The sequence below is a fragment of the Pteropus medius genome, unplaced genomic scaffold (genome assembly GCF_902729225.1).
Source record: "Pteropus medius unplaced genomic scaffold, Ma_sr-lr_union100, whole genome shotgun sequence".
Lineage (NCBI taxonomy): Eukaryota > Metazoa > Chordata > Mammalia > Chiroptera > Pteropodidae > Pteropus > Pteropus medius.
In genome coordinates this window covers 7,294,909-7,313,777 of record NW_024344240.1, presented here as the reverse complement: position 1 = coordinate 7,313,777, position 18,869 = coordinate 7,294,909, and the positions used below count along the sequence as shown (strand labels likewise).

The window sequence follows — 18,869 nt, the reverse complement described above, 5'->3', positions numbered from 1 at the left end:
AAGGGCTGTGGCTCAGCCTCGGTTTTGCAACCGCAGCGGGTAAAAATCACCTGCTGTTTCTCTGCCATCCGCTTCTCTGCTTTCTGCCCTGATGACCGAGCACTGCTGCTGGCTGTGTGGAACTCACAAACTCTCCCAGGCAGAACTGCTCAGGGAACTCGCCGCTCCTTCTCCCCTCCCCCTCCTCTTATGGGGACCACTGGAGGCTGCAAGAGGCAGCTTTTTTATTTCTCCCAGTCCACCTCCCAACACCTGGAGTTCTGACCTGCGGTAGCTCCACGTTCAGACATGCGGGTGTGCAGTTTGGGTGTTTTTTTGTTGAGTTTTAGAAGTTCAGCTTATTGTTGTTTTAAGGGGAGAGATCTGTGTACGTCTCTCACTCAATCATGTTTCCTTTCCAGTAAGACATTCTAAGAGAAGGTAAATGATAATACTTAAAAAATATACTATAGAAAATATTGGAAAATACTTATTTTTTTCCAGCAGTAAGAAAGAAAATTATGCCCAGGAAAATGTGAAAATCAACAAAAATTATCACAGAAGACATTTTATTAGTTACTCCACCTTAAAGCTATGTCGTGATAACATGCTAATTCCAAAAGGGAAGAATACAGGAGTATGATGTAAGTCAATAGCTCATTGCTATTTGTCTCTTTTTAGTAAATAAGATATCCAAGCTATGTTCAAAGTCATTTCTGTCCCTCTCACCATGATAGCATGATATGAAAATCCCAAGGCCAGCTCAGAAGTCAGAGGAAGGCGATAAGGATTAAGTAGAAATGAAGATCTAAAAAGAGGAAAGAGATTCTTCAACTTCTCTAATTGTGCATCAAAGAACAGGTGAAAATCTTTCTGTAAGAATTAATATCGTAATAAGATTCTCAATGGATTATAATTTGAAATTTGCATGTTTTCTATTTTCCACATGAATTGAAATAGAAATTTGCATGTTTCATGTTTCCATTAAATTTCCATGTTTTATGAATTGGAATTTGCATGTTTCATATTTCCACATGAATTGAAATTCCTCAGAGCAAAGTGGTTACAAGGTACAGTACAGAGTACACCTCTTTGAGTTGTGCCCCTCCTTTTGCATTTTAGTACTGAGGCTTAAGTTCCACCTTTTTATCAAATGTAACATTATGCAAAATTTACTTGCTGCAAGTTTTATTAAATCAAGTAGAGATTCTCAAATGTTCTTTGCGGATATACTGGGGAAGGGGGAGAGTAGTATTATGTATTAAAAAGAAAGATGGCATCTTAGTGGAGACGTAATTGAGAACTCAGGCGTCTGGAATAGTGGTAAGTCTTTCATTTGTAAATGTGAAAAAATACTCACAAGGCAGTATGTGTTTATAGAATCTTTGAAAAAAAAAACAATAAAGACAGCTTTAAATTGCCCATGCAATCCAAGGAAAGCCTATGATGAGCAGAGTTGCATGCCCTGTGTAGTGTTCTAGCTGAGAGGACTTTATCTTTTGCTGTGCTTGACTGTGTGGTGTGGGATCAGCATGAGAAGGTTTTACTGTGTGCGGTTGATGATATAGTTTTTCCAAAGTACACAAAATGATAAAATAAATACTATCTCAATTTATCTTTCCAACGCCCAATCATAGAACAAGTCATAGATCTTTTTAAAAGTTGTCTTCTGTCATGCTCTGCTTGTCAGAACCTTCCAGTGCTCCCAGCATCACCACAGCAGGAAGCTCAGTGATCCATGCTGCTTATATGACACACTGTCTTTCTCTATTTCAAATATATCTTATCTACATCCTCCTTCTCCCAATTCAACTCCTTGTGCTAAGTCCTATATATATAATACTTTACTCCTACTTATTGGTTCATGCCAACCTTTAAGGGAACTCCAACAATTATTCTTGGAAAAATTTTTAGCATTTTTTGCTTCATTTTAAGGTCTTCCACATCTCCACTGTGATTTTTCTAAGACTGTGTTACTAGCCCCAACTTGACAGGGCATTTCCTGATACAGATAATGCCCTAATGTGTTGGAATATCAGTATATCTATCACCCATTCCCATCCAAAAATTTGACAGTGATGCCTAAATAAATTCTCGAATTTTCCTGCCACTTATAACTTAATGCCTCCAACTCAACATTTTTGCCCCAAATATCTATTGTTCTGAAAAGCCCACTGCTTATTTGCTTTGTAATTAAAATGCTATAATATTTCTAAAACTTTCCACATGCTAGTTTCAAAAAGAGTCCATGATTAGCAATTATTTTAACACTTCTTGATTTCACAAATTAGTCATTTCACAACTAAGTAGATTAAGTAGAATTCCTCATTTCCTAATATTAATGTGATTTTCCTCCACAATTTCATATTGATTTCCTCCTTCCTTTGCAGAAGGAGATTGGAAGGTGACTGTTGTCACTGGGGATCTTGACAATGCCGGCACCACGGCAACAGTATCCCTTTATGTCTGTGGACAAGCAAGACAATCAGGTTCGATTATTTTGGGATGGGAAACACCAACTGTTTAACCCTAACAGTACAGATATATTCAAGGTAAAATTGATACACTGTAGCTTGCTTGCTAAGATATATTATGATATACTTTCCCTAAAATAGAGCAGTGAGTTTTTTGTTTGTTTTGGTATTGCCTTTATATTGCATTTTCTTGGTAAACATGGAATCTTTTATCCTAAGGGAGTTGGGAAACAAGAGTAATAACAGAAATATAAAAATTTTCATTTCTTCCCTATGTTTTATTTGCACAAAGACAATGAAGTATATAAACCTTAGAAAATTTAAAAATTAGAGTGGAAAAATTTACTTCTAATCCTGACATCAAGTCAAAATATTTCCCTTTTTGAGTATCTTTTCTTGTCCTTGTTCATATCCGTGGAGTGTGATGCTATGATGGAAAAGTGATGCAGGTTAATGCCTAACACATAGTCCGAGGAGGCAGATGGACCAGATTCGAATGCTGATGTTAGTACTTCCTAGCATGGTGACCTTGACAAGTTACTCAATGGCTATGTGCCTCTATAGCCTGTACCCGAAAGGGTTATCATGAGGATTAAATGAATCAATTCATATAAAGTGTGTAGTGCAGTGCCTGAAATGCTCAGTAAATATTTGCTATGAATATTGTAGTATATAAACCATTTGTAGCCCCTTATTTATGCAAAGAGCCATATAGTCTTCCTAATTATAATTTGTATGAGTTAAATATTGAGCATATGAAACTTACCATTTCACTTACCATAGGTAAATAAAACACTCTTGTTATTGTTGGACATTTAAATGGCTTCTAGGTTTTTACTATTAAAATAATGCTGTAATTAACATATTTTTGACCTTAGTTTTTTCTTTTTTCTAACCAAAGCTATCTTATTTCCTTATGATAAATTCTGAGAAGTAGGAATACTTTTGATCTGTTCTGACAAAGTACTTTATAAAAGTGTCTAGTTTATAGCACAGTGCCTGGCAGGACATAGTAAACAACTGGTAAATTTTAATTGTTATTAAATTATTACTACACGCCCCAAATCATAGTATTTATTTCTGCTGTACATAGGGTTTAATATCTTTTAATTAAAATTTCTCAGTACCTCTTTGCAAGTTATAGTATGTGACTGTGGATATATGCAAGATATCTTTATTTCTTACCTTTTTATTAAAAGAGATTTATTGAAATCTAATTGCCCTATCATAACATTCACCTGTTTAAACATAATTCACGGTGTTTAGTATATTCATAGAGCTGTACAGCCATCACCACACTCTAATTTTAGAACATTTTCATCACTCCAGTAGAAAGCACATACCTACTAGCAGTAACTTTCCAATCCCCTGTTCTTTAGCCTTAGGAAACCAGAAATTTTCTATCTCCATATATTTGCTTGTTTTGAATATTTCATATGAATAGAATCATATACCACGGAGTCTTTTGTGTATGGCCTTGTTTTACTTAGCATAATGTTTTAAGGTTAATCCAAGTTGTAGTTTGTATCAGTAATTTTTTTATTATTATTATGGCTAAATAATATTCCATCGTGTGGATAGATCACATTTTCTTTATCCATTCATCAGTTAATAAACATTTGGATTATTTCTACCGTTCAGCTGTGAAAATGAATAATTATTATGAATAATGCTGCTATGAATATTCATGTACAGGTTTTGTGTAGAGATATTTTATCATTTCTCTTGGGTAGATACCTAGGAGTAGAATAACTGTACCACAGTGTAACCCTATGTTTAACATTTTGAGTAACTGCCAAACTGTTTTCAAACATACCTGAACTATTTTTACATTCTCATGAGCAATGTGTGAGAGTTCCTATTTTTCTACCTTCTCACAGAAATTTGTTATTGTCTATCTTTTGATAGTAGCCATCCTAGTGGATGTGAAGTGATGTTTCATTGTGATTTCGGTATGTATTTTTCTAATTATTAATTAGGTTGAGCATCTTTCCTTGTGCTTGTTGGGCATTTATATGTCTTCATTAGAGAAATGTCACTTCAAATTCTTTGTTCATTTTTAATTGGACTATTTATCTTTTTACTAATGAGTTTAATAGTTTTTTATATATTTTAGAAATGAGTCTTTATCACATATATGACTTATAAATGTTTCCTCCCATTTTGTGGGTTATTTTTTTAATTTTTTTGATGGTCTGGTGTCCTTTCTGGTGTCCTTCTGGTGTAGGAAAGTTCCACTAGTGATGAATCTCAGTTTGTTTGTTTGTTTGTTTTTTAATCTGGGAATGTTTTAACTTGCATATGGAAGTCTTGGTTGACAATGTTTTTTTCCAGCTTTTTGAAGAAGTAGTACTACTGCTTTCTGGCCTTCATGATTTATAATGAGAAGTCAGCTATTAATTTTATTGAAAACATCGTGTATGTGACGAATTGTTTTCTTTTGCTGCTTTCAAGATTCTACCCTCGTTTTTGGCTTCCAATGGTTAGATTATGTTGCCTGGGTGTAGATTGCCTTCCTGCTACTTTTCACAGCTATTATGGTTGGAAAGTTGCTGGGTTTTATGGATATGGTGGAGCTGGGGAGAGAAATAGAGGTAGATCAAGTTATAATGCACAAACCATTCTGTTTTTACCAAGGTTCATAGTTTTCATTGAATGAAATGCTCCTCAGATTGTTGCAAGCCTTTGATTAATTTCCAGAAATTTTGAAAATTTGATTTCAGTAATGTTTGCCATTGTTTCTATGAAGAAATGGATTTATGGAGGGTCTCAACATACCATTCCAGAAGTCCTTCTCAACCTCTTTTTATCTTTATTACATTTTGTTCTATTTTATTGAAATATCTATTCCTCTATTAAATCTCCTATTTGTGGCTGTGACTTCTATAATCTGCTGAAGATAAGTAAGAACTGGCCCAAGGTAAATGTGACTTTGAGTCTACGATATATCATGTGACCAAATCCAAGAAGTTTAAGAGTCACCAGCCAAGTGGAGTTGAAACATTGACTATCTTATTACTGTCAGAACCGTGAAAACTTTCCTTTGTAACTGGTTCATGTTATATGCGACAATATGGGTCAACTATAATATTCTACTGACCCAATCATAGATTTTAAAGGAGAACTTGATTATAGGATGGTATAGAAAGTAGAGGAAGATTCTAACTTCAAAAAGGGGCTTACAAAGTGATGTCAGACTTTATAACAATTTTGATAGTTACCATCCATAGGCTATAGCGTCAGTCTTATAAGAGCACCTGAAATGTCACTGAGAGCTAAGCTGAAGGGAATGAGAGATCCTCAGAAAAATGATAAAGACAAAAATCAAAGGAAAGAGTCAATTATAGCAGAAAGTTTACAGTGTGTAGGCAGGGGCTGGACCTCATTGAGTTGCTAAATCTTGAATCTTATCCATTGACTGACATAGACTAGATACTCATAAATCTATTGAAAACATGAAATTTTAATGAAAATGACTTTGCTAGAATTTGTTAAATATTTGCTACTCTTTCCTGAGTCATTTATTGTTGAACTTTCTTTGTGGTTATTCTCACCTTGAGGGCATCATAAAGACATTCCATGTACCTTGTACAGTTATTATTTACTTATAAACCTGTCCAGAAATTTTTATTGCATTTTTGCAAATTGAAACACTAAATAGTATTCTCTGTTGTTTGGGAAAAGTTAGTGGCTAAAGCATTCACTCCTAGAAAGTAGTTTCTTGTTTCTAGTTTACTATCGTATGAAGTCAATTAATTTTGTAAATAAATAGGTTTAATATTTATTACGAGCTCACAGGGCACTTTCACAATCATTTGAATATCCTTTATATTCCTAGAATAAAATGCAGAATAGGTTTTTTATGCCATTTAAAATACAATTTATATCAGCAGGAATTAGAAGACCTATATTTTAGTTCCAACTCTGACCTCTACTATCTAAGGAAATATGGATAAACCATGTAACATTTCTAAGCTTTTTAATTTCTTCCTTTGTAAAATGGGTACAATAATACCTTACAATGTTATTGTACAGATTTAAAGAGTTAAAAATTAAAACACTTTATATAAAGGATAAAATATTCTTGTTTTTATTTATATTCCTGAGGCTGGCTCTTATGGTCCTGCCCACAAATTGGGGTAGGCTTCCTGATGGGGTGGAATTTAAGATGATTTTTCAGATGAATGAGGGCAGAAAGGCAGCTTGGCAGATGGCTAGTAGGTGGCTATTGCTGGCATGTGGGGTCTGTGTAAAACATGTCTGGAGGCTGGAGTAGGAGGAAGGAACAGAGGGAGCCAAGACTAGGTTGGCTGGGCTAGAGTAAGGCAGTAAGTGTGTAACTAATAGCAAGAACATTTATCTTGGGCCTTTTTGATGTTTAAAAGTTAGATGTCCATGTGGATCTACAAATTATTAACCATTAGCTAAATCGATGCCAGCATGTCATTTTGACTTTGGTGCAACTCCGTATGACTTTTTTCTTTATCTTTTTTTTTTTCTCTCCTTGCTCTCTCCATCATTCTTCTTTATCTTTTTTCCTTTCTTTTCTTTTCCTTTTTTGGTGGACTTAAAATTTGGAGTTTGGTAATATTTCATATCGACTCCTTTTGGCAGTTTAGGAATTGCAGCACTAAGCAGTGTCCTGCTGACACAATTGATTATCCTAGGGACAGATCCTAGGCAGATCCTAGGGACAATTTACCTTAATCTTCCTCAGTCACAAAAGTTGAAGTGACATATACATGACATATATGTGTTGACCACCAAATTTTTACTTATGAATTCTTATCAAGAAATGTCAGTACAGTTTCTCTCCTTCAGTATAGAATAGACTATAGAAACCAAAACCCCAATGCAGAATAAATTATAGAAAGAATATAGACACTTTTCAGGACTACATTTTCTCAGAAGGGCTAAATATGAAAACAACAACAAAAAATTATTGGCCTCAGATAGCAATCGTTTTTTTTATTTTTTGGAGGATTACCAAAAGAGTTTGGCATGGCTCACTCCTTAAGACGCCAAAAACTTTTGTGGAGAGAAAGAAAAAATGGTATTTGCTGATGTTAGATATTTAGTAAAGCTGAAACATGAAAGAAAAAATACCTTTCTCTAACCCCTTTTTTTCACCTGATGTAATGGTGTCAATTCTTTTTAAATAGATGTCTCTATTCATGGTCTTGATCACACCTTCTTTCATCTTTCAAGATTGTGTTCCATCAGCATCCTTATTTTTTCTTGCATCTTCAGGATGATTCTGTTTAACCACTGACTTCAGTCTACCAACATGCTTATGTCTTCTTTATTCTAAAAATGACCTTTACTCTACTCTTAAACTACTGACCTTTTTCTTTTTCTTCTTTGCAAAATTTTGAAATACTAATTTACCTGTATTGCTTCATCTCTTTCTCTTCCTATTTTTTGCTAAATCTCTTGCAGTTTAGGATTTTCTCCCATCACTTTATTTAAGCCATGTTTTCTAGGACCAGCAGTGGAGTCCTAATTATCCCATCGGTTATTATCCTGGGTTGCTGGTAAAGGAATATTTGGGCAGGTGGGTAGTTCAGTGATAGGTGTGAGTGCTGGGATCAGATCTCCTGGATTTAAAGTCTAGCTTCTTAACCAGCTATATATTTGTGGGTAGATTTTTAAAAATGTTATGCTCTGTAAAAAGGGCAAAAATAATTGCACCTATTTAGGAGAGTTGTGAGGATTATATGGCATACAGAAAATCATTGTAAAATATTCATCACAGAAGAGGGCACATAGTAAAAACTCAGAAATGTTGAAATATTTTTATCGTATTTGAAAAGAAAATAGACAAGACATTTAAAAAAAGAATAGGTGCCTGTTTTGGAGGTATCCCTTCCAAAGATGTTGATATCCTAATTCTGGTACCTGTGATTATGACCTCATTTGGAAATAGTGTCTTTGCAGATGATTTAAGATGCATTAATATGAGGCCATACTGGAATAAAGCGGGCCTTGATTCCAACATGACTGGTGTCCTAATAAGACAGAAGAGAGTTACATAGGGAGAATACCATGTGAAGACAGAGGCAGAAAATGGAGTCATGCAGCTATAAGCCAAGGGATGCCAAGGATTGATGGCTACTACCAGAAGCTAGAAAGAGGCAAGGAAGTGTTTTATCTAGTCTCAGAGGGAGTATGGCCTTGCTACCACCTTGATTTCAAACTCAGACTCCACAATAGTTAGAGAATACACTTCTGTTGTTTTAAGCCACCCAGTTTTTGGTACTTCACTATGGCAGCCCTAGGAAAATAAAAGTCATCGACAGTCAGATGCTTTATAGTAAGAGAGAATGAAAATGTAAAGAAGGTGGATGGATAAATTAGTGTCTTTCAAGAGAGCTCTTTACTGATATTACTGAGAGAGATTGTGTGTTACATGCTGTTGAGTTGAATGTGGCTCCTGGGGACTGACTGTATGAATAGTGACATGCATAATGTCTTGTCCTCAACAGCCATGCTCAGCTCCTGTAAACTCAATTCTATGGCTTCTTTTAGAAAGTCAGTCCATCTCATATTTGATCTTGCCCTGTTGCCTTCTATTTTTCCCAGCATTAATGTCTTTTCTAAAGAACCCTGTTTTTTCATGATGTGCTTGAAGTAGGACAACTTAAGTTTTGCCCCTACCAATGCTTCAGGCTTAATTTGTTCTCGGACCCACCGTTTATGTTTCTGGCAGTCCACAGAGCTCTCCTCTAACACCATTTTTCAGGTGAATCTATATATTTTTTTTCTATCAGCCTTCTTTACTCTCCAGTTTTTGCATCTGTATATAGTACTAGAAATACAAGTATGGGTTGATCTTAGCCTTGGTCTCTAATGACACATCTTTGCCTTTGGTGCTCTATTCTAATTCTTGAATTGCTGCCCTTCTGAGTCTCAGACTTATCTCGATTTTTGTTTTTGGCTACAATCTCCATTTGAATTGATGACTGAACCATCGTAAGGAAATATCTAACAATTTCATTGTCTTCATTGTATATGTTAAAGCTGTGTATTTTTTCTGTAGTCATAATTTTTGTCTTTTTGTTGTTCAATGCACTCCTACTTCGGCAGTCTTACTTTATTTTGTCACTTTCATCAGAAGTTGTTACAAATTATTACTATATTTTGCCAGTAGAATAGTGTCATCTGCATATCTTAAATTATTGATATTTCACAAATTTCTACGCTTCCTTCCTTTGAGTCTAGATAAGTTTTTCATATGATATATTCTATGTGTATATTTAAAAAATGAGGAGATAAAATGCACCCTTGTCTGGCACCTTTGCCTCTAAGAAACCATTCTGTCTCTCCATATTGTATTACATAACTATTACATATTCTATTATATAACTATTACAATGGTAAATGTAAGGAGATAAAAGAGAATGACAAAAAAAAACAAAAACGAAAACAAGAGATCTCTAATGGAAAATTCAAGAAATGAAAGGGAAATTCAAACTTAGATTAGTTAAGTTTTAAAAAAATTTCTTAGTGATTGTCCTAGGGTTTACAATATCCATTTTAAAATAATATGAGTGTGCCTTGAAGTAATATTATACTACTTCATGTATAATGTAAAGATCTGACAGAATTGTCTTAATTTCTTCCTCCATTGCCTTGTGCCATTGTTATCATACATTTCACTTTTACATATGTATAAATACACAACACGTAATTACTGATTTTGCTTTAAATAGAAGTTATCTTTTAGAGAATTACAAATGAGAAAAAAAATTATTTTACCTTTTTTCTTCTAATATTCTTAATTTTTCTGTGTAGATCAAAGTTTCTAGACTGTACCTGAATCCTTCTGTCTGAAGAACTTCCTTCAAAACTGTTTGTTGAGCAGATTTGTTAGCAATGAATTCCCTCAATTATTTTTTATCTAAGAATCTTTACTTTTCCTTACTTTTTAAGTGATATTTTCACTAGGTATAAGATTCTTGATAGTCAGGGTTTTTTCTTTTAGCACTTGAAGATTCACTCCATTGTCTTCTTGCTTTTTTATATTCTGACAATAAGTCTGCTATAAATCTTATCCTTTCCACTATTCAAAAAAAAAAAGTATCTTTTTTTTCCTCTGGCTGCCTTCGAGATTTTTCTTTTGTTTATAGCACTTCGAATATTATGTGCCTAGATGTGGTGTTGGTGGTGGTGATGGCGGTGGTGGTGGTGGTAACGGTGGCAGTTGGTGGTATGTATGTGTATGTGTTTTAGTATGTATCATGCTTGGTGAGCTTCTTGGATCTATGGTTTGGTTTCTGCATCTAATTTTGAAAAGAGTTGGCTATTATCTTTTTCAAATATTTCTTAGACCATGTTTTTTTTTCTCTTTTTGGGATATCAATTGTGCTTCTATAAGACTATTTATTTGATATTGTCTTATAATTCTTATTTTCCATGCCTTGTAATTTTGCTGTTGTTGATGGAAGCTGCATATGTTGTATAGAATGGTAAATACTGAGATCAGCATTGTTTATGCTTGGATATAAGCACACCTTTCTCTGCTCAGCATTTAGTGTAGGAGTTTGTGCTAATGTGATCAGTACTTGGCCTTGTGTTAAAGTCTGTTGTCGCTATGGTTATCCTTAGTGTGTTATAGTTTCCATATTTCTTTAATAATACTCGTGTTTAGGATGTAGCCTAATTTTCCAGTTTTTCTCAATTCTTGCTTTCCAAAAGAGTTGATTCTCTTTACTTGGATTTGGTCCTTCTCATCTGTCTGTTGCAGCTCTCCCACCTTTATTCCACTGTTATTTTTACTGAACACTTGTTAGTGTGGTGATGAGAGTGTGGGAACAGGTATGGTTCTCTGATGTTCTGATTAAGTCTTAGTCTTGGCCAGGTACTGTGAACCTGGGCCTGAGCATAAGGCCTTCCTGCACCTCTCTGGATCTAGCACATATTTCTATTTCTTCCCCAGAGTCAGAGGTTTTGTTTTTGTTTGTTTGTCTGTTTTTCCTTCATGTTTCCCTGCTTTAGCTTCCGTGGGTTTCCACCAGTGCCCTCAGGTGACTGTTTTTGTTGCTCTTTCCTCTATAGATTAAATCTTCTGTTTTAAAGGGTAGATAAGGGACATAGGTCTGTTCAGAGTTTCAGCAGCTGAAACTTATGTTTTTTTTTCTCTCAGACAGTACCATAGGGGCATCTTTCTTAGTGTTCTTCCTAATCTTCCTGCCTGGTGAGGTTCCTGGAGTAAATGTCTTCAAGGAGATCAAACTAATATAGTTCATACCTAGCCTTTAGCAATTTGTGGAAAATTTTTAGGTGAGTTATTTTACTGACTTACATGAGATCTGTTGCCATCTACCATGGATAAGCAAGTATTTGGGTCCTGTTTTTCCCTGTAGAAACCTATCTCTAGATTTTAGGTTAGATTTTTACCTTGGAACCCAGTTCTCAAGAAAAGTCATGAATTTACAGCTTGTACAGGTCTTTTTGTTGTTGTAAAGGTGAGAGTGACACTTGCCAACTCTTTAACTCTCTACATCTCTAAGCTCAAATAGGAGTATACATGTATGAGTATATATATGTATATATACATACACACACTTATATATACACACATATATATATATGTTTATTTCCTTCTTGTTAAAATTTTTTATAACTGTCATCACTAAAGAGCTAAAAATAATATATAAAATTTAAAGATGTATAAAGACTCAGTAATTAGTTGGGCAAGTAAGATATTATTCGAAAACATAAATCCACAATGTTCCATTTTCTCTGAGAAGAGAATAAGTGATCTAGACTATAACAAGAAAAAATGAAGTCATATTCAAGAAAGAACTTCTAAATAATAAAGGCAAAATAGTCTTGGGATAACATTTATTATGTTTCCTCCTTCTCTGACAATATTAAACAATTGAAATGTTTTTAATATGTCCTAATTTAGATGAAAACAACCTATAAGAGAACTTACTTTTTAAATTAAAAGTAGACTTTATAATCATGATTCAATATTAAGCATTAGACATTTAAGAATATAGGCTTTTTAATGAGAAAATAATGAGAAATAGTTTCAAATATTAATTTGGAGTAGGGAGATCAGAAAACCCCTCTCAAAGTTCTTAGGTAGAATAAGACAAAATCTAAACAAATGTTTCATCCAGTTTCTCAGAAAGCATTTTAGGACGACCAAATTGTTTCTTCTTTCTGAAGATAGGATCTTTAAAGGATACTATTCATTTTAATGTAGTTCAGCAAGTGTTTATGGAGCACACATGGTATTTTCAACACTGTGCTAAGACCTCTGATAGGTATAGAACTATAAAATATGAAACAATCACACTGAAGAATAAGAACATATACACATGAAACAAGTAAGATGCCAGAATTTTTATGAGTTAGTGCCCCATTAAGCAATACAGATAAAAAATGCTTTAAGTGTTCTGAGTAAGGATCTACAGTTCTCTCTTGGGACTAGCTAAAACAAAATCTTTTAAGCTGTTGACTAGTAGACTTTTCAGCTGGGATCAGGAAATGCTGGAAATGTCATTCTGTAAAAACAGGGTAGCTTACTAAGCTCAAGGAAGAAAAGAACTTTGTCTCTCTTTGGATTCACAGCTTATTTTTTCTCTGTGCTTCTTTGTGCTTCTCAAATATAAAATTATCAACTCCAAACTCAGCAGCAGTTGTCCCTTTGCTGAGTATCCTCTACATCTTTTTGCCAGGCAACCAAGACTATAAATAATTATTTTTTTTTTAATTTCACTAAAAATGTTGGCTTATTCTTTAGTCTAATCAGAATTCAGTTTTCAAATTCATTTTTGTAGCTACTTTGGGGATCAGTGTGATACATGCACTGGGACTCTATATAAATATGTTTCTTATTGTGTCATGGAGATAATTGGAGAGAGACACGTGGATAGAATTTTGTGCTATTGATAAGATAGTTAGATATCATAGATGAAAACACAAGAAAAAGATGATGACTACTACCCTGTAACTGCAGGGATTATAAAGGGTCTCCCAAGAACATGAACATTCTCATGACCCTAGTAATAGTTAATGGATTTGATATAACTATGAGGGCTCACCTAAGAAAAATCTAAAGGTCCAGAAAAATATATGACAAATAATAGAATTACAAAGCATCATCACCCAAATGCTATTCAGGAAAAGATGTCGTGAAATAAGTTCATTGCAAGACTTGCTTTTTGTAATAAAGAGTAAGATTTATTTTTATATACTATAATGAAATGATTTCGAGTAGGGGTCCCCAAGCCCCAGGCTGCAGACAAGTACCAGTCTGTAGCCTGTTAGGAACCAGGCCGCACAGCAGGAAGTGAGTAGCAGGCAAGTGACTGAAGCTTCATGTGTATTTTCAGCTGCTCCCCAGCGCTAGCATCACCACCTCAGCTCCACCTCAGATCATCAGGCATTAGATTCTCATAGTAGCACTGGTCCCTGTTGCCAAAAAGATTGGGAACTGCTGACTAGGATATATTACATAGTGAAACAAAAAATAGAGAAAAGTGTGTATGCTGCCATTTATTTAAGAAAAGGGATATTATATAAGTATGTTTATATATATAATACATGTGCACATATATTCTTAAATTAATTTAAAAATAAATATTTGAAAGGTAAGCTATAAGATAAATGATTACATATGTGGAGGAAGGGTAGGTCAGAGGGGTCAGGAAGAAGAACTAGACTTCTTTGAATAAAGCTCGTTTTACAACTTTGATTTGGAAACATAAAAATATTTTATGTAATTAAAAAAAGAACTAAAAATGAAGAAAAATGAAACAAATGAACCTGTATATCTAGATGATGTAGTGACAAAGCAAAAAATTCTTTCAAGTTACTTTAAAACCTAGCAATTTGACTGTATAACTCTAGTAGAATATACAATAATCATTAACTTGGTGATAATTTTGATACTAAATCTGAAATTATAATATGTGTAATGTGAGATAAAGCACATGAATAATTATGTTAGTGTCTTTGAGAACCACTTAAAATTCACTGGTTTAAAAAGGCTAATGAAAAAGAATATGGACAAAGGTTTGCCAGGAAAAAGAAATAGTAAGAAAACAAAAGTTGCAATTCTGACAATTAAAAGCATTAAAGCCAAAAATTATTAAAATGAGATTTTAAAGAGAACACTTTATAATGTTAAAAGCTACATTCTACAAGGGAGATAAAACAATTATGGATATCAATGCATCAAATAACACAGCAAACACCCATATAAAACAAAAACTACGAGGAGATACAAGGATTTGGATAGAAAACCACTAATAATAGGGGACTTTAATATATCATTCTTATTTTAAGACAGGTCAAACTGACCAAAATTAAACAATTATATACAAATTTAAACAACATAATAAATAAAGTTGATCTTTTGTTTATATATCAAACACTACACCCTAATAATAAAGAGTATTTCTTCTTTTCAAATGCACATGGAATTGTTAACAAAATTTGGGTGCCAGTAGAAACATTTGTGGAGCTTTCATATAGAAATGCTCAAGTTTCACCTTGGAGCATATGATTCTGAGGTTTGAAAAGCTGTTCACATTATTCGGATCTTCATCAACATCTGAAGAGCACTGACAAAGGAGACAAAATCAACAAGGTACATTGGTAGTGTGTGGAATTGAAAGAAAATGAAATAAAATTTTGATACTGAGAATGTTTTAGACCATCCTGGATACAGAGTTTTTATAAGCATCTCTGATTTTTCTCTGCCAAAACTTTTCAAACATCTTCTGAATATTGTTTCAATAACTCTATACTTAATGGTAAGAATTTTGAAACTTTCCCATGAAGATCAGGTACAAGTCCCCTTTCACCTCTGCTTTTCATCATACTGGAAATCCTAGTTAATGAAAATAGCTAATGAAAATAAATTTAAAAGATATATAATTTGGGAAGTAAGAAATAAAACTCTCTGTTTGCAGATAACACAATCGTTTGTTTAGAAAATTAGAAGCAATCAGCAAAAACAAACAAACAAACAAACACAACTCCTGGAACAAATAATCTAATAGAGCAAGGCTGAAGGATACAAGGTTCATATACAAGAGTTAATTGTTTTTCTATATATCAGCAATGAGCAAGTAAAATTTGAAATAGAAAACTCAGTACCATTTACACGATTCAGTGAAATCCCAATAAAAATTGCAGCAAATTGCAGCAAATTATTTTGTGGATCAACAAACTTATTCTAAAGTTTATATGCAGAAACAAAGGACCCAGAATAGACAACACATTGAGGAAGAACAAAGTTAGAGAACTGAGCTTACTTGATTTTAAGACTTACTGTAAAGTTACGGTAATCAAGACAATGTGATATGGGTGAAAGAACAAATAGATCAATGGAACAGAATGGAGAACCCAGAAGTAGATCCACATAAATATAGTCAATTGATCATTGCAAAAGACACATTTGATGAAGGATGGATATCCAAAATATACAAAGAAATCTTAAAACCTGATAAGCATCATGCCATTCAAAAGTGAAATAATTAGGTATAAATCTAACAACATACAAGACCTATGTGAGGAAAGCTACAAAATTCTGATGAATGAAGGCAAAGAACGGATTTAAAAATGTACCAAAGACCTTAACAGAGACCTCACCAAGAAATGTAAGGATATGAAAAGATGCTCCACATCATTTATCATCAGGGAAATGCAAATTAAAACAAAAATGATATATCACTATATACCTATTAAAATGGTAAAAATTTGGAACACTGATAACACCAAATGCCGATGAGGATATGGAGCAACAGGAATTCTCATTCATCGCTGGTGGAATGAAAAATGGCATAGCCCTTTTGGAAGACAGTTTAGCAGTTTCTTATAAAACTAAGCATACCCTTACCATACACTCCAGCAATCGCATTCTTTGGTATTTATCCAAAGGAGTTGAAAACTTATGTGCACACAGAAAGCTGCATATGAATGTTTATAGCAGTTTTATTCATTAATTACCAAAACTTAGAAGCAACCTAGATGTCCTTCAGTAAGTGAATAGATAAACAAACAGGGGTACATCAAGACAATAGAATATTATTTAGCACAAAAAGAAACGAGCTATCAAGCCATGTAAAGAAGCCAATCTGAAAAGGCTATATTCTGTATAATTCCAACTATCTGACATTCTGGAAAAGGCAAAACTATGGAAACAGCCAAAAGATTAGTGGTTGTCAGGGGTTGGCGGTGAGAGGGATGAATAGGCAAAGTGCAGAGGATTTTAGGTTAGTGAACATACTCTGTATAATATCATAACAGACACCTGTCATTACTCATTTGTCCAAACCCATAAAACATGTAACACCAGGAGTGAACTGTAATGTAAACTAGATTTGGGGTGAATATGACGAGTTAATATAGGCTTATCAATTGTAACAAATATACCTCTTCAGTGGGTGATATTGATAATGGTGGAGGTGCTGCATGTGTGGGGACAGAGGATATATGGGAAATCTCTGTACCTTCCACTCAATTTTGCTGTGAACTTTGAACTTCTTTGAAAGAAAAAAGAAGTTTTAATGAAAAAAAAGAAACAAGAAAAAAACTAATGGCATCTTTCACACTCATGATTTGAATCCTCTTACGCTGAATGGCTTTACCTGTTCTATATTATATCCTGTGATACTGTGCCAAGTTAAATGAACTTTGTTCAAAACAGTGACTGAGTTTATACAACTGGAAAATACCAGCAACTTGGTCACACCCTCAGTGTTTTCTCAGTACATTAGTCATAATATCCCTGGCAATGAAATCAGCTGCATGCTCATGTAGTGGGAAAAAAAAATCCCTGGATGTTATTCACGTCTGCAGGTGCCACAGAAGGCAAATGAATGTTGTCAATAATTTCCAGACATCTGAAACTTTGCGAATGGTGGGTCCTTATGGGTAACCCATCAAGTGTTGTTTCCCAGCATCCTCCAGGATAGATGTTAGGTGCTAAAAGACAAACACTGATTTCTCTGAGTAGAGACCATATTGCTCCTGTGCAGAATGTTTATGTCTAATACAAAAATGGAAGGAGGTAATTAATGTACTGTCGTTGTTTTGTTTCTTCCTAACATAGCGTCAGTTGGAAAGCTTAAAGATGGACATCCTCTCAATGTAAAATCATAGACATCTTATCATAGATTTGGCTCATTAACAAATTCAAAAATCTATCTCTCTTTACAAGGTTTCCCTGGCTACATTTTAGCAAAGAAGTGTAACTATTTTTTTTTTTTGGCAAGGAATTATGGCACTGGATTAAAATTTCAAATAGAGTTCTCATGTTTTCATCCCCACGCTTGTTTCAGAAACACAATTCCTAAAGTTCTACACCTTGTTATATGTGAACATATGTGCTCTAAGAGCTCGTTACTTATATAACCAGTCTTACAATTTATTTGGTGATAGTTTTGGATATAGAATTAGAATATTAGCTATAATATAAACTTAAGGGATGGCTCATATTTTCCCTTTGTTTTTTCCTATGAATTTTTACTAAAAAATATTAAAAAAAAAAAAAAACTGTTGCCAGTAATAGGTGAGGAAGAACATTTAGTAACTTGATGGGAGATGAACAGTTCTTACCCTGAGACAGTACTGTTGTTAAGGTTACCAAGTGCTGACTATGTGGTGCCCAAAATAAACTGGAGTGCATCAGTTTAAGTTACCTTTGTCTTTAAAGTCTGATTTGCCAGAGGATTAGGTTTCTGAGAGAAAGATGAACAAAATAAGCAGCTTCCTGGTGGCAGAGACGCCTCATTCTTAAGTACGTGGCAGAGTATTAAAATGATATTTATTGACCAACTGCAAAGGGTCCTGTTTGTTTGAGGTATTCCACATATGCCCCCTAATTAATTTTTCTCTGCCTGCTGTGATGTAGGCTGCAAAAGTACAAGCAATTTGAAAAGAATAATGGGCACACAACTCTGTAAGTTCAGATGTGTCAAACTCTGTCTCTCATATTATCAAGTTGTCTATTGGATTAGTGACTGAGGGCAGAAGGGTATCACTTTGAAAGAGTCTTTCAAAGAACAGCCTCTTTTGAACTGAGAACAATATTTTCTTCTTTTTAGTGAGTAGTAATCATGGTAGTTACATGGCTAGAGACTTACCTTGCTAAAATGTGCCATAACCTAGGCCATCATCTCCCTAAATCCATTCACTGCTTTGAATGCATGAGTATAAGTGTATGAGGTATTGGATGTGTAGTTTCGATACTTGTTTATTCATTTATTTGGATTTGAGCTTATCCCTTAACTTAGAGAGATACCTAGGTACAGTACACTTGTATTAGGGTTCTCCAGAGGAAACAATAGGATATGTATTCCTTAGAGGGAGAGAGAAATTTATTTTAAGGAACTGGCTTATGCTTTTGTAAAAGGGAAAAGCACCAAATCTGCAGGGTGAGCCAACAAACTA

The 18,869-nt window shown here is 34.2% G+C and overlaps 1 protein-coding gene across 1 annotated transcript in view; it reads left to right on the top strand.

Moving 5' to 3' along the window:
- RP1 (RP1 axonemal microtubule associated) overlaps positions 1 to 18,869 on the top strand; it is a 330,366-nt gene that overhangs the window by 245,962 nt on the left and 65,535 nt on the right. Inside the window, 2 exon segments of the mRNA XM_039868930.1 lie at positions 2,370 to 2,484; positions 2,486 to 2,531. Coding sequence (XP_039724864.1) covers positions 2,370 to 2,484; positions 2,486 to 2,531 — 161 coding nt within the window.